The sequence below is a fragment of the Haemorhous mexicanus genome, chromosome 9 (genome assembly GCF_027477595.1).
Source record: "Haemorhous mexicanus isolate bHaeMex1 chromosome 9, bHaeMex1.pri, whole genome shotgun sequence".
Classification (NCBI taxonomy): Eukaryota; Metazoa; Chordata; class Aves; order Passeriformes; family Fringillidae; genus Haemorhous; species Haemorhous mexicanus.
The window spans coordinates 3,032,894-3,056,333 of NC_082349.1; the positions used below are offsets into that span (position 1 = coordinate 3,032,894).

Here is a 23,440-nt window from a genome sequence, read left to right on the forward strand (position 1 = left end):
TAATCTGCAGAGATTTGCTGAGGATTAATCCGATATTGGAACGATTTTGTGCGACAGGACACCAAAAACACGGGGAAGAGTGGCCAATGTGACAAAAGTGACTCGATTTAACCAAATATCCCCACGATTTGGGGTGAAGCTGCTGCCTGGGAGCCTGCCCAGGCTGCAGGGCTGGGGCCAGGAGAGGTGGATGCCCACGGTGGCCGGCGATGCCCACGGTCCTACAGCCGCAACCCCACCCCGTGCCCGGCTGGGAGTAAATAACAACACGGCCTGTTAGCATTAGCAATTTTTTATTTTCCTTTTTTGTTGCATAGGAAATGCAGTACTTGCTTCCAGTAATTGTATTGTAATGTGAGAAGGTGGTAGCACTAATGGTTGAATACAAGAGTTAAACTAATCCACACCAGCTCAAAAAACCTGCGGAGACTTAGTTGAATAAGAATGGATGCCCACAGTGATTCTCAACCAATTACAATTTTTTTCACAGAACACAGTAAAACTAAAATGGTAACTATGAGAGTCAATACAAGTATACTAGAGGCACGAGGGGCCTGACTCATAAAAAAAAATGAACACGACATGGTATTAACACGGGTGTCAAGTGAATTTGCAGCAGATCTTTCACACGGCCGGTGGAAATTTTAGCGCCTCAAATCTCAACTCGCTGCTGAGGGACTGGGCTTGGGCAGAGTTCGGGAGAACCCGCACAGCCGGTCAAAATGGAGATTTCTCCTTGATTGTGTTCCCCAAGAATTTTGTGGCCCTGTCCCCAAGGCAGCAGTTGCAACAAGGACGAGCGGCGTCGGTGGCGGATGCCGAGCCAGGCGCTCTCGCCCTACCATGCTCCGTCTAGAAACTCATCTTCTTTTTGTTTTTCCCCTCATATTAAATTTGTGGATGCAGATAAAAAGGGGGGGGGGATTTCACCCAACACAATTGTTTTTGTTCATGCTCGAGCATAGAAGATTAACTAAGTGGAAAATAGTCTTCCCTAAGAAAAAAAAAAGCATCCAAAGTACAAAAGTTCACATTGCGGGCGAGCGCTCGCCCCGACGGAGGGTTTCTCTAGAGCTCAGAGGTAGCGATCGAGCGCGTTTTGTTCTGGTGCGGACAAGATCTCTTTTGTGATCGAGTCGCGGTGTCCCGAGCCCCCGGCACCGGCCGGAGCCCTCCTCCCCCTTTTCCTCCTGCCAACCTGCACCTCTGGGGCTCGGAGCATGGCCCTGCGCTGCCTCGCCTCCTCCACGGCCCCTTCCCACCGGTTCCTGGTCTCCGCGGGGCTGGGGGAGGCGGAGAGGGGAAGGGGAGGGAGGGCCACCCTCAATTTGGAGGAGAGGAGCCCACCAGCCTCCCGTGTTAATAGCAAAGGAGCTTTTATGAATCGGGCCCAAAGTTTTGTACAGAGTTTGTTTGAAGAAAAATATTGCAACTGTGCATGAAACTAAACAACCACATGAGGTTTTTTTTTTCTTTTTTTCTTTTTTTTTTTTTTTTTTTAAAAGGGTTTTTTTCTTTCTATATGAGGAAGTCTGGTGTGAAGAAGGGTCAAGCATGGGTACCTGGTTCACCGCTGCCCATTAAGAAATCTCTCGCAACATGAGCTCGGTCTCATTTGTGGGTTTAAAGGACTGTCCCTTCAATTTGAACTGTTCTTCAGAGCAAGCTCTCTGAATTCTTAGGGTAGCTTTTCGAGACGAAAATCTTACCAGGCACGGATTTCTGGTCTCAAACACCATGTCCTGCCCTCTAGGAAAAAAAAAAAAAAAAAAAAAAAAGAAAAGGAAAAAAAAAGAAAAAAAAGAAAAAAAACCCAAAACACAAGTAATACTGAATTTAAGTAAATGTATACCTCCAAAATACTGAAAACACCCCAAATCAATAAAGACAGAATTTGCGTTCTCAGTGAAATATCTTTAAACCTATCTGACAAGAACCAAGTCAGAAAAAAAGACTAACATAACTTTGAGTAATATTCATACAGCTACTAAGCATTATGGAATAGCATGCATTAATATTGTACGGTTATTTTACATCACCTATATCAGAAGGTTCTGACAGACAGCGAAGGCTACCGGTGTAGAAAAATCTTACTTCAGAAGAGCAATATAATACAGATTTCACAGGCACTACATTTTAATATATCAGGTATTATGCTGGTTTTCTTATAATTCTTTCTGTCCTAAAGCTGGCATTATAACAATGACCGAAAAGGCAAGGATCGAAGTAAACGGAAAGTAGATACCAAAGTTGATATATTCTTTTCTTTTTTTTTTTTCAGATAGATTAGTGCATAGTTTTCATGCAGATAAACACTGCTATGCATTTACATTGTTGGAAAGCAGAGTGAATTGAGCCCAAGTTGTCACATTTTTGTAAATCATTTTGCCAGCCTGTAATAGCACCATGTAATGGATTTGCATTAAACATTAAATTGATTTCAGAATTGGTGACACAGTATTCACTACAGTTAAGTGCTATGGAATAGCTTCAATGTTACCTGCTATATATCAAAGCAATTTTCATCCCACTGCTTTTTTATTGGAAAAAATAAAAGGAAAATGTACTCGATACTAATTAGACTATTGCGCAGCCTTGGACTTGATGATGGCATAGCTGGGTTTACTGTCAAACAGTAATACATGCATTGACTTCAAGACAAAATTGGCATTGTAAGCTTGATTTAATGAAAATCCTGCCTAGCAGGCAGTGTTAACTTCACAAGACCTGCCTCCGACAGACCTCATGAGGTTGAATTTGTTATTTATTTATTGTTTAGGTGCCATTGAAGCTCTCCTTACATTGTCATGCCGGTTATGGTTTTAATTTTGTTCGATGGAGGCCTTCTACCAACAAAAAAAAAGAAAAAAAAAGATATTTCCAGAGACACAATGCAAAGTACAATATTAACTGACATTCTTAAAAAAAAATAATTCACCACAAGGAAAAAAAACCTGTTTTAGGCTATGTATCTGGGTTTTTTTGTATTTTTGTACAGTAAATATTTTATAACACTGTTACTACAAAGCTGCAAATATACGGAACAAAGAGAACTAGAGAAAGAAAAAAAAAATGTTAGAGGGATTTTGCATATTCCTGTGGGCTGACTGAATACTGTGGAGTTGAGAAAACTTGGTGTTTCTTTTCCCCTTCGACCTTAAGGGGAGGGGGAACAAGCAACAGAGACAAAGTGTACCATGGCTGCCTAAACTTGAAGCCCGAAAGTTTTTTTTTTTTATTATAAAGAAAAAGAATAAATAATAATGGCATTGCTGGGGTGTGCGGCATGAGAAAAGCAAGTGCCCTCGCTCAAAAAAAAAAAAAATTTAAAAAACCCAAAAAAAGAGGGGGGAAAAAAAAAAAGAAAGGAATTAACTTGGGAAAAAGTCAATTCGCGCTAAGCCATCCCTAGGGCTTTAAATTTGGGTGGGCGGGGGTGGGCACAGGTCAGAGAATTTGTGCGTCTGACAGTTCTGGAGAGAAGGAGGCGGGGAGGAAAAAAAGTTCTTGGGCGGCTCCGAAGGAGCGCCCGGTGCGGGGCCGGGGCTCCGCTGCCACCCGCACGCCGGGACCATCCAGGGATGGATGGATGGATGGCTGGGTGGGTGGATGGAGGGATGGATGGATGCCCCATCCCTCCTGCCCATCCCTGCTGGCCTCCCCGCTCCTCTAAAGGAGGACTAAAACACTGTTTGTTCTCTACACCTGCACAGAACGGAACTGCCGCGTTTCCTGCGTGAGAGGAAGGTGAACGCAAACTGAATTTAGTGTGTAATACTTTACAACCCCTGTTGGTTAACACCCTTGACCTCCTACCTAATGTTTTAAAGCCTTTAAAACATTTTTTTTTCTCGCAATTCTGCTCAGAGTTCCCTAACTTTAGCGTCATCAAACTTAATATGACAAAAATACCTTCAAAAATACAGCATACCTGTAATGTCCATTTACAATGGTTCTTCAGTAGCCTATACTTCTCAAGCATAGGAATATGCTATACCATTGAGAGAAGAAAAATAACTGTATTTAAATACATACAAAAAAAGGAAACGGGAAAGTTTTTAACTTAAATCCAGTTCCCAAAGGAAAAAAAAAAAAAAAAGCAATTCTATGAACGCTGCCTTTATAACGAACAATCAGAAATTCCACTAAGCTAATTTGACAGAAATTTTTCCTCATTTAAACAACATTACAAAAGTCCTGCATTATAAAATAGGGTAGAATAAATCAGTGTAATCAATAAAACTATACAACATACAAATTACATATCTTCTGAGTGGGCAGTTTAATTCTCTCTCTTTGCAGCCATGACTACAACATGCTCACTAAAAACAACTAACTGCCCAAACTATTGCTTAGTTTGTTTTGTTTAAAAAAGGGTGCAATTTTATTGTATATACAACCAATTTACTGGTAATACCTTGTCTCATAGCAAGGTTCTGACAAAATGTTTGTCTAGGCTTTTTTCCCTTCACTGTGAAGCACTGAAAGCTGCTATTTTTTTTTTTTTTTTAGTGCACATATGTCTTAATAAAGTAATGCCCAGCTAAGTGCTATAGGGAAGGCAAAGGATGCTGGCTAGAGGATGTGATACCATATACTAACAATCACACAATACAATAGAGCAAAATGACTACTCAACCACTTATCAGACACATATGAAAATCCAAAACATTTTATTTTTTCCTTAAATAGAGAATAACCAGTAAACAATTTTCAGAACTTGGAAGTTTAAAAACGTGCATATAAAAATGGGCATTATATACTTTTATTGAATGTGGATTGATTGCAGTCTGCTAATAAAAATGGGTGTGGGATCTGAAGAAAAAGGAAGTTGTTTTTTTTTTTTTAAGGCTTGCTTGTGAAAGGAACAGTTGTAAAACAAAAATTGCTTGAAGCAGGGTTCAGCTTAGTGCTTCACAGTTTGACTGCTTCTCTAAGAAGAGCCCTTCCTGCATGTGCATTCAAAAATCACAAAAGTACAAAGACAAACACCTAAAACACACTGCGTCAAGTGCAGCACCAACTTTGGTCAAATAAAAAAAAATTAAAAGAAAAATTAATAATTGCTAAGCTTTTCTACATGATATAAGCAGGTATTGCATATTTTCATATATCTGGGAGAAAACAAAACAAAAAAAGGAAGACTCCAAATAAAAGGTAAAATGCAGCAACATCCAAAAATACTGATAATCTAGCATCTACAGATCTCAGAATAGCACTGCCACTGACCATACAGGACAATAAACACTACTCCTATCTGCGGAACAACTAACATCCTATTTAATTCTAGATGTTGGAACTGACAATGGCTGACATAAAAGTCACATTTACAAAAAGTGTCTCCAAATGCTTGACTAGGGAAAAACCCCTTTCAATATAGGAACATGTGCAACAATTCCACAAATAATCGCTATCCAGGGCAAGGCACATTGATATGGAATTTTTTTTTTTTTTTGTTTCGTGCAAATTAAGAAAACAAAACAAAACATCGTTTCAGGGAAAAGATGAGGAGCAAAGTGTCTTCCCAAGAATTTCAGTTACTTGATTGTATAGGACAGTAGTAGAAACCCTTCTGAAGGGTCGAACAAACATAGTTTAAAGGCAAGTGCCTGGAATAGGGATTACAATATTGTGTCTTAATGCACTCTACTTTACCCTACATTAACTATATAAAAATTAGTTACTAACACTAGAACATGCAGAGACTTTCTCTGATTAGCTGGACTCGCCAACCAGAACGTATATATATGTATAGTATAGGAAACCTTCTTAAAGTTGCATGTGAAGCAAAGGGGTGCTCCGCTGTCTGATAGAAAAAATCACTTGCACTCTTTTTTTTTTCTTTTTTTTTCCTTTTTTTTGTACATAAGATACAGGACGTTTGGGGTCCAAACTTCTTTTTTTTTTTTTTTTTTTTTTCATTTTCTACTTATTTGTCTGTTTTTTTTCTTTTTTTCTTCTTCAGCAAGTGCCCTTGCTTTGAACTGGCATAAGTTGTAAGAAGATCAGCATCGTTCGTTTCTGTAATGATTTCTTCACAGTCCAGAAAATGTACCAGTTCAGGGACACGAAGGTGTTTTTACTTTCTGGACCGTTCTCTCTTATTCCCAAGGTGTTTGAGAACTGATAAACCCTATATTGCCGGAAACACGTAAAATTTGTCAGAATTGGCATAATCCATTATAGTGACTTTTAGCTTATAAAATTAACAGATATTATGATTTCATTTTAGTTATGTGCTTTGATAACAGAAAATGATTAATTAGCATTTAATGTAGTTAACATATTGTGGTAAAAGCACCATTAGATTTGTTTTTTTTTTTTTTAATTTTCCTTCAGTTTTAAAGGGATACAAGTTCAACAATAAAAAACATAAAAAGCAAAAATAGCTCCCCTTTTTCTTGCAAGGCTGTTTTTTACCCCAATAATTTAGAGTCCTGGGGTGGAAGGACTTGGAAAACAAAAATAGAATTTTCAACAATCTCTATCTTACAAAGATATTTAGCTATCCAATGAAATTGCACTTTACTCAATTCAAAATTCGATTGTTTTGATTGATTCCTGTCAGTTTCTGTCAAAACAGACCAACTTCCCCATTTCTGCGTGAATTTTTGTGTAATTGTTGAAAATTGTTGAAAAATGTTTTTTTTTAAATGTAAGTGCAGCATTTCAAACTTTTTTCTTTTTTTTCTTTTTTTTTTTTTAAGTGAATAGTAGTAGTTTGATGTTTTAAATCGCTCTGCAATCGAGTGGAAAAAAATTGTTGACAATGCTCTTATGGTTCATGTTACGTCTCTAAGTGCCGACTGTAAAAAAAAAAAAAAAAAAAGAAAAAAAAACCCCAACAACAACAACAAAAAAAAGAAACCTGCATTTTTTTTTTCCCCGATATGTTACAGAAAAAAAACCATGCTCTATGTCTGTCCGGTAAGTTATATATTGCAGAATTCAGCTACTACAAAAGTTATAGTTTAAGTGTGTTTCATGATTTCTCAAGAAGTCTCACACCTGTATGGGAAAATCCGATGAGGATACTGTAAAACAGTTAGGCTCCATATGGAAAGTGTGTTACAACAGCGAGTTGGTAAGCAGCAGCAGAGGCTAGTTCTACTCAGTGTCACCTAACGCTTACACTACCAATGAAACACTTCAAAAGTTATGAAGCCCAACCATTTCCAGCACCATATGAGAAATTACAACAGTCCTAAAGTTGTCTAAAAAAAAAAAAAAAAATTAAAAAAAAAAAGAAAAATTAAAATCAAATCTCGAGAGAAAGTTACGGCCTTTGCCATTCAACCATAACGTTTGCCATTTCCATGTACGAGTTTGCTGTCGGTGTCTGCTCGCCTCCCCTTCCGCCGATGTGAAGTCGCTGCGCTGCGTTGCTGCTGCTTCCGTGTTACAGAGGTGGGAAGGGGTCTGGTGGTCTGTCCGGTGCGTGGTGGGAAGCGGAGACTTTTATCCCAGGTACCAGGACTGCAAAAAAGAGAAGGGAGAAGAGTCAGCCCCGGCCGCTCGCTCTCGCCGCTTCCCCAAGGGCTCCGGGCACGGCCGCCAGCCTCCTCCGCCAAGAGGGGGGCTAATTGAGACCGTGACGAATTGACCTAATTACAAAGCTTAATTAAAAATACTGTACAAATCAATATATTTTTTTTCCCTCTCCGACAGTCCCTGGACATAGCTACAGATGAACGCGGGGGTCATGTCACGTTACAAGTTATCAATCTTTTTAATAGATGATGGCTTGAAGATCCCTCCAGTTCACTTTTGTCTAATCCCCTGAAAAGGCGATACACATTCGCCTCTCTGTGCCATTTATCACCCTGCAGTCGGGGTTTTCTTGGGTATTTAGGCATGTGCCAGCATAAGCATCTGTTGCTTTATACTGCCCTGCTTCAACTGTCTCGCTGGAACAGATGCACAGAAATTCAACAACAGGGCTGTTTTCTTAGGAGAAATGTGGATCGCTACAGAAAAGCCAGGATAAAGCAAATCTGGGGGAAAGTGGATCAGTGAAAATGTCCCGTACCTCTGCCCATACTTGTGTTTCAAAACAAAACGTGGGCCTCAACTAATAGCTTTTCTTTGGGAAAATATTTTTTTTCCCTTTTTCTCCTTTTTCCCATAGGGAGGGAATTCCCAGGGAATTCAGCCCCGCAACAATACCGTCCTTAACCCAATGGCGCAGATGCCCGGAGCACAGAAAGCAATTTCGCTCCTCCATAGGAAAATAAACACAGTTGGGAAGCTGGAGTGGGCTCTGCTGGAGCAGGGGCAGTGCCACTGCACCGGGGAGAGCCCATCCCGGCCCTGGCAGGGTCAGCCCAACCTGAACCCGCGATGAATGAGAGCAGTGTTAGGCCCTGGGACCGGGCGCGCGGGGGGATGCTCCTTGGCAATGACATATTGCTGTGGGAATACACCAACAAGCAGCAACTATTTAGCCTGGAGTAAAGTAATACAACAAGAAAGGCTCAGGTATTAAAGAGCCGTGGCTGATACCCCCCGTTTTTTTGCTGGGGCTCCTGTAATATATGAGGTGCGTCCGTGCGTGCGCACGGACCGATGACAAGTTTTACCAAGTTTTTCCTCTGCTCCTTTTCGGCCTCTGACGTGATTGATAGCACAATCAGCTCAGGGAGGACTTATGAACATTTACGGAAGACTCTGAGGCAAGTTTCATGTGGGACTTGGAGATTATGTGGTCTTGCCATGGAGGTAGGAACCGGTAAAATAAATAGCAGGATCGGAGAAGTTGTCCTGCTTCCAATACACCTCATTAACTAACTCTTCCTCTGCTTGCCCTTCTGAATACAAACACACCGGTCCCATATCGGCTTCATCTATTGCCTACAGATTTTATATTTAGACTTACTCAGGCTGCAATTAAACGAAATAGTTCTCATATGTAAAGTTTATAAACAGAGGAAAGTTCTGGCAGGGTTCGTGAAGCGGAGCCAAGTCCCGTTCTCCTCCCCGACTGCGGGGCCCTACTGATTTTTAGGTGGGTGCAGGGACGTGGAGTGTGGGCTGTGCTGTGCTGGAGACATCTCCAACCACCGCCAGCACCTCCGGCTATTGCCAGCTCCCAACTTTTCCAAACTTTTCAGCGTTCTCCCTCACACTTTTTGTTTGAGTGTGACAGTTTTTGGCCGGACTAGCAACTGTGGCACTGCCCAGCAGGGAGGAGAGGGGGTGAGGTCCAAGAAGGGAGGGAGTAGAGAGGTTAAAACTGCAAGGTAAAAGAGAAGAGGGGCAACAGACTGAGGTGAATGAGTTGAGGGGTTACAGACTGAGAGATGACGGGAGTTTGGGGGGGGTTAAGACTGAGGTGATGGAGTAGAGGGGGTAAAGATTGAGATGACATGGGGTAGAGGGGTTGGACACTGTGAAGTGATGGGGTAGAATGGCTGAACGCTGTGAGGTGATGGAGTAGAAAAGTTGAAACTGAGAGCTGATGAAGTAGAGACGTTAAAAATTTAGAGGCGATGGAGTAGAGGGGTTAAAACTGTGAGGTGATGGAGCGGAAGGGTTAAAGGCTGCGAGGCCGTGGAGTGGAGGGGTTGAACAGTTCCAGGCGATAGTTCCCATCTCCGCTGTCCGGCTGCTCCATGGCCGCTGGCTCGGCACATGGCCCGCCGGTGGCGGGAGCCGCTGCTCTCGCCACTCCTCTCTCGTTTCAAAAGCTGATTTTTTTCCCCCTTTTAAAAAAAAAAAAAGCAGGGGGAAAAAAAAAAAAAAGCGCAGAGGTTGCGGAGGTGGGGCCGCGCGGGGCCGGGGCTGGCGGCGCTGGGGTCCCGAGGCCCGCCCGGGCTCCGCCGCCCCCCCGCCCCTCGGTCCGTGTGTCCGGCCGCCCCGGCCGCTCCGTCGGTCCGTCCCCCGCCGCCCCGCGCTCCTTCACGCATCTCGCTATTCACCCCGCGCTTCGCAGACAAGGTTACCCCAGAGCGGCTCTGTAATCCTTCACTGAAATAGGCTTTATTGATTGCTCTGGTCTATTGTTCCCTTTTCAAGTCCCCCAAGTTCAAGTTCATCCCGGTGTTACATCATGTCTCGTTGCTAAGGGCAACCAGACAGCCCCAGACGTGACCGCCATCCGCAAGCGCGGCGCTGCGCCCTCCCACCGCCGCCAGCCGCGCTGACGTCGAGCCCCGCTCCCAACACACTGAACTATTTATTCTGCCTAATTTATGACCTCCACAGCAAGAGAGACCCCCACTCCAAAAACCAACACTGTTGTATATTTAATTAATCTGTCTTTCTCTGGCACTTGGGAAAGTTAGACAAAGGTCTAATTATTGTGTGTCGCTCCCCACACTTTTCTTTTTGGGGTGACTATTTGCATGGGAAAAGAAACGGCGAGGCTGGGCGCGAGTCCCCTCCCTCCAAAACACCTTTTTTTTCCCCCCTGCCCTATTGACATTTCATGAAATACTTTAGCTGCTTAAGGGAATTAGAAAAAAAAAAATCTGATGTGAATGTAACTCCTTCGGAGTTGGTATTCAGTAACACAAATCAACTCATGACATGTTTAAATTTAAATGCTAACCACACACTCTGCGAGTTACTTTAAAGGTTAGTTTTTAATCAATAGAAGTTGCTGACTCGGGAGTTTTGAGCGGCGCAGTGCAGCTCTGGGGCCTTTGTCTCGCGTTGGGCTTTCAAACTTTTTTTTTTTTTCTTGAGATGATTTTAGCAATGATTTGCAGACACAGAGCGCTATTGTGCTCCTGACTAGCAACATGTCAATAAAGGAGTAGAGTTACCATGCACTAGGGTGTCAATATGACTCCTGCAGACACTGCTCGGCCTTAATACCAATGAAAAACTTAACCCTTACAGGAGAGACCCAAACCAAACCGCACGCTTGTTTCAAAACTTCCTCTGCATGGCCTTGAGTGAAAAGCTGCTTTTACGGGACCCAAACTCGGAGCGCTTCGCCAACAGCTGTGTCCCGCTCCGCCTGCTCCTGCAGCCCCACTTGGATGAGATGTTTTATGGGCTGAGGCAGCAGAACAGCGACACAGAGCGCACATTTACCCAGCAGATCCCACCAGCACCGCTCTCGGGACACCGGTTTAATTTAGAGCATCTTACAGCTGAAGCGCACACACAGAATGATCCTCCTTTTTCTGCTAATCATTTTAATATTAAGATCTCATATCCCCCTCAAGCCTCCTATACACATCTAAGTCTTCCAGGATTAGGGCTGAAGAGCACCATTGTTCCTCTGGAGCACCTGTGAAACTTTTCTGCTAGGGAGAGGAGACCTCCGGCCTCAAATGAAAACGTCTAGGAAGCCTATTAGGCACTTGGAGACCCGATAGCTGGGACCTATCAAAGATTTTTTTGCATGATTAGGGAGCTTAGAATGGGAAAAAAAAGAAGCCTGGATCCCTACATTTAGACGGCTGAAGTATTTTGTGCCTTGCTTTAGAGTGCTGCTCAATGCCTAAGCACCTCACCCATTTCATCCCTGCCGTGCTGTAACCTATCCGACTGCACCCACTCGGAGAAGGCGGTGTTGCCTTTCTTAATTTAAAATCTCCATTTAAATCATGGGCCCTATCACAGTATGGTCAGGATGATATTATCTCCGTGCTTTTTCATAAAAGAGCTGGTGTTTTATTTCCCTTCTATTTACTTTGCAGTACTGTTCTCCCAGCGAGTTTAGAGCTACATGCACCCACAGGAGCTAAAGGTCCTGCTCAGTAAAATTGCTGCCACACAGTTGTCGGTGCAACTATGAGTCTGTACTGTCCTGCCCAGGATCTCACTGTCCTTCTCCAGCGCTCAAGGTGAAACATCAGAAAGAATTCTGCAGTCCGGTACGAGATCTTTGCTTCCCTTTCTCCAGTCAAATGAAGAAGTAATCTCATCAGGTTGAAAAGTGCTGACTAAGGATTTAATAAAGTGCCTGCAGATGTGTGTCATCTCTAAGGTATTCAACTCATGTAATGCAAAACAGTTCCACACTGAATGTGCTTATAAAATTCCATTTAACCATTGCAGAGCTCTATTTTACTGTTCTCCGAGGAGTATTATCACACTTTTTTTCCCCCCCCTAATTTACAGCACCATGAAAGTTGAAACTCGTATTTGAGAATCCTCACAGTAGTAAGGTTTTATGATCCATAAACAATATCTACTTGACTGAATCCTAAACAGGAAGTCTGAGATGGCAATTACGGTTCTCTGATAGTGCAAGTCTTTTTGTTTCTTATGCACTCCTGGAGATAGCAGAGACACACAAAAATCCTCCAGCCACTCCTGACAATCAGCTCCTTTCTACAGGAAGAACAGCAAGAAAATGTTCCGTGATTCTGGATATTTAACAAAGCGCCTCATCGACTCCTGTAGCAGTTTCTGCCGGAGTCAGGAGCCCAGGAGCAGGCCCATTGTTTATGGAAACCTCCTCAAACCAGCCTTCCTGCATGCCGTCCCTCACCCCCAGCCTCGCCGCGAGCACCGCTCACGTGTTTCCAACCAGAACGGCAATCCAACCCAAACTTGTTCCGTTTGCTTCTACCTGCACATCTCCTGCCCCAACAATGGGACCTTTCAGCTCGTGCAGAAAGCCGGGGCTGTGCACCCTCCCTATCTGTTTTTCGAATTAAGAAGTTAAACAAAAGTCCTCAAGGGCAAAGTTTAACGCTGCGGAAGGAGGTTGTTAATGTGGAATCCAGAACTGGGTGTGACAGTTGGCTTATTTCTCCGGGCGATGTAGGTTATTTAAGGACATTCACACGTTTGAAACTCTGACAAACTCCACGCACAGCAGCTTTGGCTTCCCCATACCCACTCAGGGCTCAGGCCTGCTCAGTGATAGCCGTTTTCTGTAGGTTGAAGCCCAGTTTGTGTGCCCTGCAGTGCGACGGGTCGGTGCCATCGGGACTTCAAAGGCGGCTGCTGCGGCCGTTGCTGCCCCGGGCGCGTGCAGGAAGCGATTGCTGCACGGGCCTGGGCGGGAAAACCCACCTGTGATAAGAGCCTAAATAAAATAAAATAAAATAAAATAAAATCTCACAGCTTTAGAGCTCGGCGACAAAGCGGCTGTTGGGGCAGCCCAGCTGAACCCAAGGCACGGCCGCTGGCACCTGTGAGGTCTCAGTGCGGAGCATTGTTTTGTTTGGGGATGACATTTCAGTCACCTCAAGAACTTTGAGGCTCTCACGAACATTAACCCCGGGGAGGTGAAATGGGGTAACGAGTCCTTCTGGTTGCCAAGATAAAAGGAGAATGTGAGCAGTTAGGCAGTGAACTGGGCCTTTTGGCATCACCTTGTGAGAGGTGCCGGGAAGGCTCTTCCCCACGGTGCGTCGTGTGAAAACAAGGGGACAAAACTGGGCCTTTGATGCCACTTCAAAAGGGTTGCCAGGGTGAGGGGAGACAGTGGCAGTTCAGCTTCTGGTGCGACTGGCTGGAGGGCTCCTGCAGACACAGCAACTGCCTCTGGTTTACCCCACATCTGAATTCATCCCACTCTTCTAGTGCTTCCTCCAGAGTTTCTCCAGGCCCAAAATCTGATCCTACTGTGTAAGACCGAAAGGTGAATATAAAAGACAAGGTCACCTTTGTGCCTATGGAAGTTATTTTCTTAGAGCTGGAATTAATTATTTAGTAATTATATTTTCCAGACTGAAATACCAACAGGGACGTAAGTAGCATGTTGGTCATCCCCAAAGGGACATAAAACAGTGAGAGAATCTTCTGACTGTCCAACATCCGCACCGGGGAGAGTCACACGCCCCACTCCGAGCACATTTATATTGTCTGGAGGCAGATAAAACCTGTCCCAGGAGGGACACTGGTCTCTAGGCAATGTGTACAGTAGCTCTGCATCCAATAGTTTTTGCGGGAATGCCAGTTGTGGCAAACTGCATTAAATTACGTGCAATAATTTTGTAATATGCACTTTTGCCTGCTGACTATTAAAAATGTATAGTAGTCCAAAACCACTTCTCTCCTGGGACCAACCAACTCACTTCGGGCAAGATTTCTGCTTGGGTTCAAACCTCAAGTTGGGAACAGCTAGTGTTTTTAAATAAGTCACCCCAAACCCTCCCAAACCTATGAAAACACACTCATACAGTAACTCCTGCTGTTGTTCCAGACATCTGAATGTTCCAGTAAAGTGTCCCAGCTGGCCCCAGATGTTCCTTAAGTATAAACCAATGCTCTGAGTGCTGGACCCCCTGCTGCCCCGACCTGGAGCTCAGCGGATTAAAGATTGACTGCGCTATGATATATTCGCATTTAGCCTGAATATAATACAGCAAAGACTTATCAATGGCAAATGTTTGAAATGTAACCCAGTCAGCAGAGTAGGCTGGCACTCTGAATATGATGTATAAATAATGTATGGGAACTTAAGATCTAAATTAGATCTACAGGAAGAAAACTTTCCCTTTTCTCTGCCTCTAAAAGAAAAGTTCTCTCACAATGAGGTCATTTTCCTGCCCCGTCTTTTGGTTTACAAAATTGCTTTTAGGAAGAGGGTCTTGCCTTTACTTGGGGAACATTTTGCCAGTTACATTTTTTTCCTCCAGTTTTCTAAAAAACCGAGCAATGAAGTTCACTTATTTGTTAGTAAATTGACTTTGAAATCTGCAAAATAACTTCTAAACTTTGCGTGGTCGGCTGAAAGCTGACTACAGCCATGCTAAACTGCAACCCTTGTTGTTTAAAAAAAAAGAAAAAAAAAGATAGTGAAGGGAAAGAGAGAGAGGAAAAAGAAAGGGAGAAAGAGAGAGAAACAATCCCATTTTGGTTTTTGTTAGAGGACGGCATACTACATAGATCAGAGACTTTTCAAAAAATAAAAACCCCCACTGTACACAAAGCACAGGAAAATGTGAGGAAAAAAGGAAAAACCTAAAAGCAGCTTAGAATGTGTTAACTCTGCCATTCTGTCAGCTTAAAGAGTATTTTATGCTTGATCAACAGCTCTCTTTTATTATGCTTTTCTTTCATTCATTCAAGACATCAAAGACCAGAACCACCAGTGTACCTGATCTACCAGAAGAACTTGTAAGGGTGTTCTAAAGAAACGGGGGTATTGGGAGCCAGACACCCCTGCGGACAAGGCAGTTCAAAGAGAATATTTCAACAATGATTACATTTTGTAAATCTTTGTACGAAAGACAGCTTATTTCCTGCTTTTTTCATGAAAAATAGATTCTATCCATTAAAGTGAGCCCACAGTATGAAAGTTACTTGAGATCTGAGGTACAGCAAGCGGATTAAGTGGAGGGTGAGATGAAATCTTTGAGAGAGACGATGGCTTTCTCTGATATTTGTCGCTGCCATAAGGTTTTCTGAGTGGGCTAGGAACTTTTTTTTTTTTAAATTTAAATTTATTTATAGACTTGCTGGTGGCAGCGAAGCCGTTTGTAAAAGCAAAATAAACTGGAATGAATCAGAAAGGAAAATCGCAACAAATAAAGAAGGAACAGAGAAAACAAACGGCTGCAAAAAAACCTTCTGACATGTTTGAAAGGAAAACTATATATATTTGCCCCGCTCCGAAAATCGCAGGCGAGCCATTTAAATCCTGCAGACAACTCCGAAGTGCAGCACACAGACCCAAGCCAGCTGTTTACTTTTCCAAGCCCGTGGTGGTTTTTGCATTGATAAACTATATAACCTCACACACACAGAAGGGATTTTAGCTATGCCAGACCTCATTGCTCTGTCCCGCTCTCTTTATGTGCTGTCACAGAATAAAAATGATCCTAACACAAACCCTGAAATAAGATCTCGCTCCAGAAAGAACATCTTTGTAGATATTTCCTGAGTTACTGCCAAGCGGGATTTTTTTCGCCCATTCATCCTTTCAAAGTTTGGCTATAAACACAGCCAAAATTGTTCGGGAGTAATCAGAAATGACCAAAATATGACCCCTTAGCCAAGGCCAGCTGTGGGCAGGAGGGGAGTAAGCCTGTGGCTGGGACAGCAGCCACCTCTGCCACCACACCTGGGTGACACCCGCCAGCATCAGCACCTCGCTTCCCCCTTCTGTAAGAGAAGGAGGAAACAGTGGGATGCATGGAATCAAAGAGGCAAAACCAACTTTAAACCCACCTCACGGTTTACATCTACTATTTCGAGGTAAAAGCAAATGTGCTGCGAGGGGGGCTGAGTTTTGCACTCTACGCCTCGTTTCTAGACAGCCCCGTATTTTTCTCTGCTGGAGGCACAGTTAAATTTGCTCGGGAGTGCAACAATCCCATATTTCTTACAGCAGATCTCACTCATTTCTTTCCTTTTATGAAACAACATGTGCACGGGGACTTGGAGCCGCTTATAACCTCGTGCTGGGAAGTCCCGTGGAAACTGGGATGGCAGACACACTGCTGCGACGGGACTTTCCAGCATTTTTGCTTGGATGAAAGCAAAACCCTCTGGGCTCCCCGGACTCCAGCTCCCCCCTGGACAGGGCACAAAAGCCGCTGGGTGCCCGGAGACCCCCCAGCCCCAGGGTGGGTGCCCGGGGCCTGCGGCGGCCCTGCCGCCAGCCCCTCACGGCCGCCCTCAGCCCGGCCCAGGCCCCGGCTGCGCCTTCCCAAGTTCAAGTTCAGGTTTAAGGGAAATAAACTGCTCCTCGGGAGCCTGCAGCCAGCCCTCATTTCCATGTGATCCCTCTGAACTTCGCCTGCGCCAGCGCGCCCTGTTTCCAGGGCCCGCCGAAGGAATGTTTTACAGTTAGAGCCCGCAGTGCTTTCTCAGGCATTTCAGACCCAGAGGCCCAAGTTTCAAGCTGCAGCATTAAAAGTTTCCACAGAGCTACTGCAGAGAGAGGGAGGGAGGGCAGGGGGGAGGGAAATGAGGAGAACAATATCGTCTTAATTGTCTCTATATAGCTCCACAGTTAAAGTATTACTTTTTAAAGGGACATAATTTATTCTGGAGGCACGGTGTTATAACAACCAGTACATACTTTCACCGCGGCGTAACCCGCTCTATTCTTCATTGTGCTTTCCGGTGGTGTTGCTTTTGCAGAACTCCTTGTTACGCCGTCCCCGGTACTGTACTTACAGTTTTATTCAATTTAAGCCAGTTCCTGCAGTCCTCAGGCGAGCAAAACCACCCCCCCCAACCCCACCAAGCCTCGGGAGTTCTGCCTGCACCAGGACTGCAAAAATAATCTCCCCTCAACCACCGTTTTTCTCCCCCCCAAAAAAGTTTCTTTACTTTTATTGCTTTAGACAATCGGGGAAAGTCATCCAAAGAAAATCAACCCCCAGCCTGGGCCTCCCAGGCTGGGCTCGCAGCGAGACAGCCGAGCACACACGCACAGACACACACGTACACACACACAGCGCTCGCCCTGCACTCCCCTGCCCCGTCCCGCGCCGGCCCAGCCACGGCAGCTCCGTGAGGGGCCCAGGGCTCCCAGTGGGATGGATGGCTCTGCCAGCAAGCTGCTGCAGAGGCTGTGGCTCTTTGCTCTGCAGTTTGGGGTGCAAAAAGTAGTTTTCAGCCTTTTTTGCCCCCCATTTCTCCGCTGGAGAGCAGGGAGGAGGGAAGGCTTGCTACAGCCTTCAGAGGTTGAAGGCTGAGGTGGCCTTTCCTTGCCCTGGTCATCCAGCTCTCATATAATCCTGGCTCTGACAGCCCCAGTGGAGCTGTAGGGGACCCATCCACCACCCCAGCCCTGTCCAGGGGCTCCTTGTGGTGTAATGGGAGAAGACCCATCGTGGGTCAAAAGGTAGTTGACCTACAACTACCCAAGGTAGTTCAGCTGCTTTTTTTGACTGCCCTGAGAGTACTTCAGAGCACACATAGGAAAGTGAGGAGAGAGAATAACATGGGCTGGACAGGAGAGCGAGCACTCCCTCCAAAATCCCTCCCAAAAGTCAGGTCCCTGCCTCTGCTCTCTGTCTGGGTGAAGTGAACAAATGAGCAGCCCTGTGGGGACAGCACAGTGTGCCCAGCCTGATCAAAGCAGGGCAAAAAGCAGGAGGGACGGGTCGGTGGGGACTGGGAGGCACAGGGGAGGAACTGGAATGTGGGCAGCAGGAACACTGGGGCTGTCAGGGCAAAGGGACAGCTGGGGACCCCAGGATGAGGGGGCCGAGACAACAGCATGTTTGGAGAGGTGGGTAGAGCAAGGCTGGGTTTGGAGACCGCAAAAAAGGAAGAGGAATTTGGGTTTTGGCAAGTCCTAGGTGTTACTGGGCAAGGAGATCAAAACCAGGCTCCAAATTAACATGGACAGAAATAGGAGCACAGAGGCAATTCTGGCACTTTTGACCTTAAAATTACAGAAGACATCGAGCTGGAGGAATAATGACTCGATTCATCAGGAAATCCCCCCTTCCCAAAACTCCTCTTTAAAAAAGAAAGCCAAGAGGGCATTGAGCTGAACAAAAAAACCTCTCCTGAACGTGGGAACTTTTGACATCTGCATTTTTCCGGATGCTTTCTACCTTGCTAAACTGCTCTAAGAAAAATGGAAGGTTGTGCATCATGCTTGTGCTCAGGGACCCAGCTGTGGGCATCCCTGAAGGGATTTCCATCATGCTGTGGGCAACCCCATCCAGGGATGAGTCCTGTAAAGATCCATGGGGCCATTGGGGTCAGGATGCTACAGGAGCTGTGTGAGGGGGCAGGGAAAGACCACCCCAGGCTCCAGAGGTTGCCAGCTCTCCGTTGGAGAAATGGGAAAAGGCTTTGCAGCACGTGATCCATCTTTGGATGAGGAGGGATGTATTAGACATGGTTGGCTAAAGGGAGTTGGGTCTTGGCCTAGCTTGGAGCAATTTTCACACATACTGTGAGATGCCAATGAAAGTCCTGGTGGAGTGTAAAGTCATTAAATGAGACGAAATTAAACAATTTAGTTATTTCTGCTTCATCATATTTGTGCAGTATGGCAGGCAGAATGAATTACTACTAATGATCAAATTTAGTAATACTAATTAAACTATCTCAATTTAATTAATACTAACAGAGAAAACAGACAAAATTACTAATGTAAACCTTGAACTTAAAATCAAAAGGTGCCTCTTCGCTTTTGTGAGTCACTGAATGTGAGGCTTTTCCCTGAAAATAGCCTGTGTAGAAGTGGCTCTTTGTACTCCCTAAGCAAGCTGCTCCATTGTATGGTTAACTACAGCTCTCCTCCAGCTTTCTGTCCCCCCTTTTTTTCCCCCCTAAATGTTGCTACTTTTACTCCTTGCTTTTCTAAAGAGGTTCTAGGAGAAGAATCTGAGCTCTGTTCAGACTCACATAATATCAACAGCACTAATAAAGCAGTTACCACTACTGGGACAAATTCTGCCCTAGGTGCTTGTAGGAAGAGGGTTTAAAAGAGCCTGTAGAGCCTCCCTTGCTGGGAAATCATGGGATCACAGAATGGTTTGGGTTGGAAAAGACCTTGAAGATCAGATAATCTTCCAAACCCCCTGCCATGGGCAGGGACACCTTCCACTGGACCAAGTTGCTCCAAGCCCCATCCAACCTGGTCTAAACTTTAAAATTTAGCCTACAAGACCAGTAATTTGGGAAAACCCCAAACCCATCTCTACATCAAGGAAAATGGCTTTAGAGTCACTGAGAGTTAATACCTGTAACCACAAAATAAGAACTCCACAGAAATACAATAAGACTGCACTGCAAACCCTCCCCATAGAGAAAATGTGAATTTTTAACCTTTATCTTATCTGAAAAAGACTAGATTTACCCTACTGTGCATAGTTATAAGCAAAAGAGAAGCATAATTAAACAAAAATGTTATTGTATTTCTAAAACAAACTCCTGCCAATAACAAATCTTCCATCTCCTCCTCTCATCAGCTTCAATGAATGTACAGCCGGGTCCCATACCACAGATTCTCAGACATGATCTTTAACCTAAAGGACTGCAAGAGAGTCCTTAAAAAAACCCCAGCAAACCATGGAATAGCCAAACAAGGAATATAATGTGTCAAAGTGTTCTTCCAAAAACTCAAATCTCATTGTTTAGCACATGCCAAGATGAAAAAAAACCAACACCACATGCAAATATCATATCTTAGTTTATACCTTGTTTTTTCTTTAAAAATAGGTAGTTTTTCTGTTGTCATATTGAAAAAGATGTAGTTTCAGAAAAGGCACAAAAGGATATCTAAAGTTGTATAAAGCTGCTCCAAGCAATGGAGAAATTCATAGAACCCTTGAATAGTTTTGGGTGGAGGAAACCTTAAGCCTGTCTTTTTTCATGCCACCTTCCACTATCCCAGGTTGCTCCAAGCCCCATCCAACCTGGTCCTGGACACTTCCAGGGAAGGGGCAGCCACAGCTTCTCTGGAAAACAGGTGCCAGGGCCTTCCCACCCTCACAGGGAACAATTTCTTCCTAAATTGTTGTGTTCAGCCTCAGAGGTGGCTTCACGGTGTTGGTTGTGACTTTGGTTACTCATATCTCATAATTAAAATTACATTTCAGTGCCTTCTGCAGTGCATTCAGGTGCACCTCTCTTCATGTGTAATAACCAGTGTTTGTATAGATGGTGTAACACTTGGGTCACACAAGTGAATATGCCTGCGAATATTATGATTATAGTGTCAGTACTGTTTTCAAAGTTGAATATTAATAACTAAAGCACCTAAGGGGAAACCTAGAAGATATTTTTAAGTTTAGCCTTTTGGTTTTCATACAATTTTTTTTTTAAATCCTGGTTTTAAATTAAACTTTTCCAGTTCTACCTCTGTTCAAGCAGAAAATGCTATCAAACCAAAAGCCTAAAATGAGACGTGTTTTGCTGTTCTAAACTAAAGCCAGGTAAAATTTGAAAGCTGCAATTTCCCATGCTGTTAGCAATCCTTACTAAGAACAGACACCTCTGCCAAATTTAAAATATAAACAGACTTTACCAAAATTGAGGTAATTTTGCTGTATTTCTTTTGAAAACCCAGTCTGTGTTATTTATATTTCTCTAGGACAGTCCAGCACTAGGCAGGTGATGCTCAGTATCCTGGGAACATGGAATCTCCTGCAAACTGAGGACTCCTTCTCAATTAAGAAAAGGCTTCTTTTGGTGCTTTTTTATGGAATTCATTATTAATTTCAGAGCAGGACAGTCTTATTTTGCAAAGTGTTCACCTCTGGAGCTTATTCCTTCCTTGACCTCTGTGTTAATGCCATTAAGCAAAGGTGATTCCTAGAACAGAGGTAGCTTAATGCCTATCCATTGGGAAGGATGTAGGGATTGTGGCCTTTAATTTTTGACCTTCATTGTAGACTGTGGTCCTAATCCTTTGATTGCGGAATTCTTAAAAAGTATATATGGCAGCTGGCAAAAAATCCTAATGTTCCAGTAAATGCAAAAGCCATAAATTCAGCTGCTGACCTTTTCCATCCAGGTCACATGTGACATCTACTGGAGTTTGTCAGGCTGGGTGGAATTTATGGAGCTCATATAGGTATCAGCTGCAAAGGCTGAACTTTCATGAAATGTCTTTCAAAGGCACTTCCAAAACCCTTGTAAAAAGTCAGTATGCCTTTTTTTTTTTTTTTAAGGGTATACATTCTGCACACATTTTAAAAGGTCTCATCGTGCCACCTCTGCAAATTTTCAGCACCTGGGAATCTTCAGCTCTTAAATTATTACTCTTTACAAAATAGAGAAATCAGGCCAGGCATGTAATTACTGCCATCCCCAACTTCCAACAGCCCCTTCCCAAGCCCGGCTCCCTGAGCACTCCTTTCTTTCTGGTGTGCAGCCTCCTGCCCCTCTCTGGGATCAATGGTATCGATGGTCTATTGTCAGTCAGAGAAATGGGATTTGATAGTGCCCTCAAGCAGTTGGGAAGAAGGGAAGGAATACAAAACCTGCCCAGGTCCACACTGTCAGTGGGATCAATGCTCTCAATAATACGTTTGCCGCCACGTAGCGCCCTAACTGTCGCAATTAATAATGTAGAAGGAGCTGATTAACTTAAGTAAAGTGCTCTCCACTGTGTAAACACATCAAGATCTATAGGGCCAAAGAGGAAAGAACGAACAAAACGTCATTTTTATATTTTATGTGGACACATTCTTGCTTTCTATTCTGCTCTTGTAACAATTACTGTACTAGCCACTCTGACAGAGTCAATAAATTGATCGTGGGCCTGATGCAGCAGCGAGCAGACTAATCCAATATAGCATTATCTGCTGTGGAGGCTGGGGTGGGCAGTGGTGGCCAGGAAATCAGCCAAGCCAGCCAACAGCTGCAAGGGGCACAGAACCATAACCTTGCCCTAGCTTGGCTTCATTTGTGTGAGTGAATGTAGGGGTGTGAGCAGTGCTGTGCCCATGCTGCACCCTCAAAGCCCTTCCAAGACTCCACCTGGCAGGGATCCGCCCCTAAACTGGACCCTGTGGCTCAGGGAGGATCAGCTCATCTCATTTCCTCATGTTGGTAGCCATGAATTTAAACACCTGGTGACTTTTCCCCCACTACACCAAAATAATGCTCCCCACAACTGCACCCACCACAACTCAGCAACAATTGCTGCCTGTCCTCTGAAAAACAAATCTGGGAATCCCCTCCCACGTCCCCTGACCTGTGAACACAGGGAATGTCACATTTTGTCAGCTTAAATGGCCACTTGGGTCTGGTATTATGTCTCTGACAGTGGTTGCAGTCCTCTTGGGAGGAAGCTGTAAGAATCCCTACAAAGGAGATGGACCAAAATGATTTGGCCTGAGGGGAAGCTTCTTCCCAGCCCCATGCAGTAAGTGGTAGGCCTTGTAAATCCATGTTAGCGGGGAATATGAGATTGAAAAAATAAAAATAAAAGAAAGTTTCCTGCTGAATGGAAAAAAGAAAACTGTTTTTTGGCAGAAGTTCTTCAAGAAGGAGAACATAGGCCATTGTTATTATGAAGACTTTTCAATGAAAACACAGAAAATCATTGCCTTTTAGAGTAATTGTTTAGCTAAAGAAAGGTTACACAGCTTGTAGAGAATTTAGTAAGAAATTAAATCTCTCCAGCTCATTCATCATATTTCTGCATTTGCCAACTCTTCCCACCAGGCCCACACTTACTCCTTCCCTTTCTTCTCCCCCACTGTGGAGTAAGTAATGGCCATAAAACCCACAGAAAGGCAGCCTTACACACAGGCTTCCTGGTTATTGTGAGGAGGGGGAAAACTCAGTAAGTTTAATTGCTTAGTTTGGGAAATTCTTCTGTGTCCATTGTAAATAATTCTATGCTAAATCTACTGGAAATAGGATGCTGAGTGCTGGTTTCCAAAAAGAGTCTGAACTGTTCACCAGAGCCTACGAGGAGGAGGAGGAGGAGGAGGAGGAAGAAGAAAAAGCCCAGGAACAAGGATCTCCCCTGCTGAGGACTAACCCAGGCATTTTGGGACTGATTTGGCTCCATCCCATTTTGAAGATGCAGCCACATGATGGCATTGGGAAGTTTTCTGTGAATCTTTACCTCTCTAGAGCAATATGTGCTTTCTTT

At 44.1% G+C, this 23,440-nt stretch overlaps 1 protein-coding gene across 11 annotated transcripts in view; it reads right to left on the reverse strand.

Moving 5' to 3' along the window:
* Positions 1-276: 276 nt before the first annotated feature.
* The window catches only part of NFIA (nuclear factor I A), a 249,339-nt gene continuing 226,175 nt past the window's right edge, over positions 277-23,440 (reverse strand). For all 11 annotated transcript variants that reach the window (XM_059853665.1, XM_059853667.1, XM_059853664.1 and 8 more), the window contains one exon: positions 277-7,476. In XM_059853665.1, the coding sequence (XP_059709648.1) occupies positions 7,400-7,476 (77 nt within the window). In that variant the 3' untranslated portion in view covers positions 277-7,399. The remainder of the gene's footprint in view (positions 7,477-23,440) is intronic.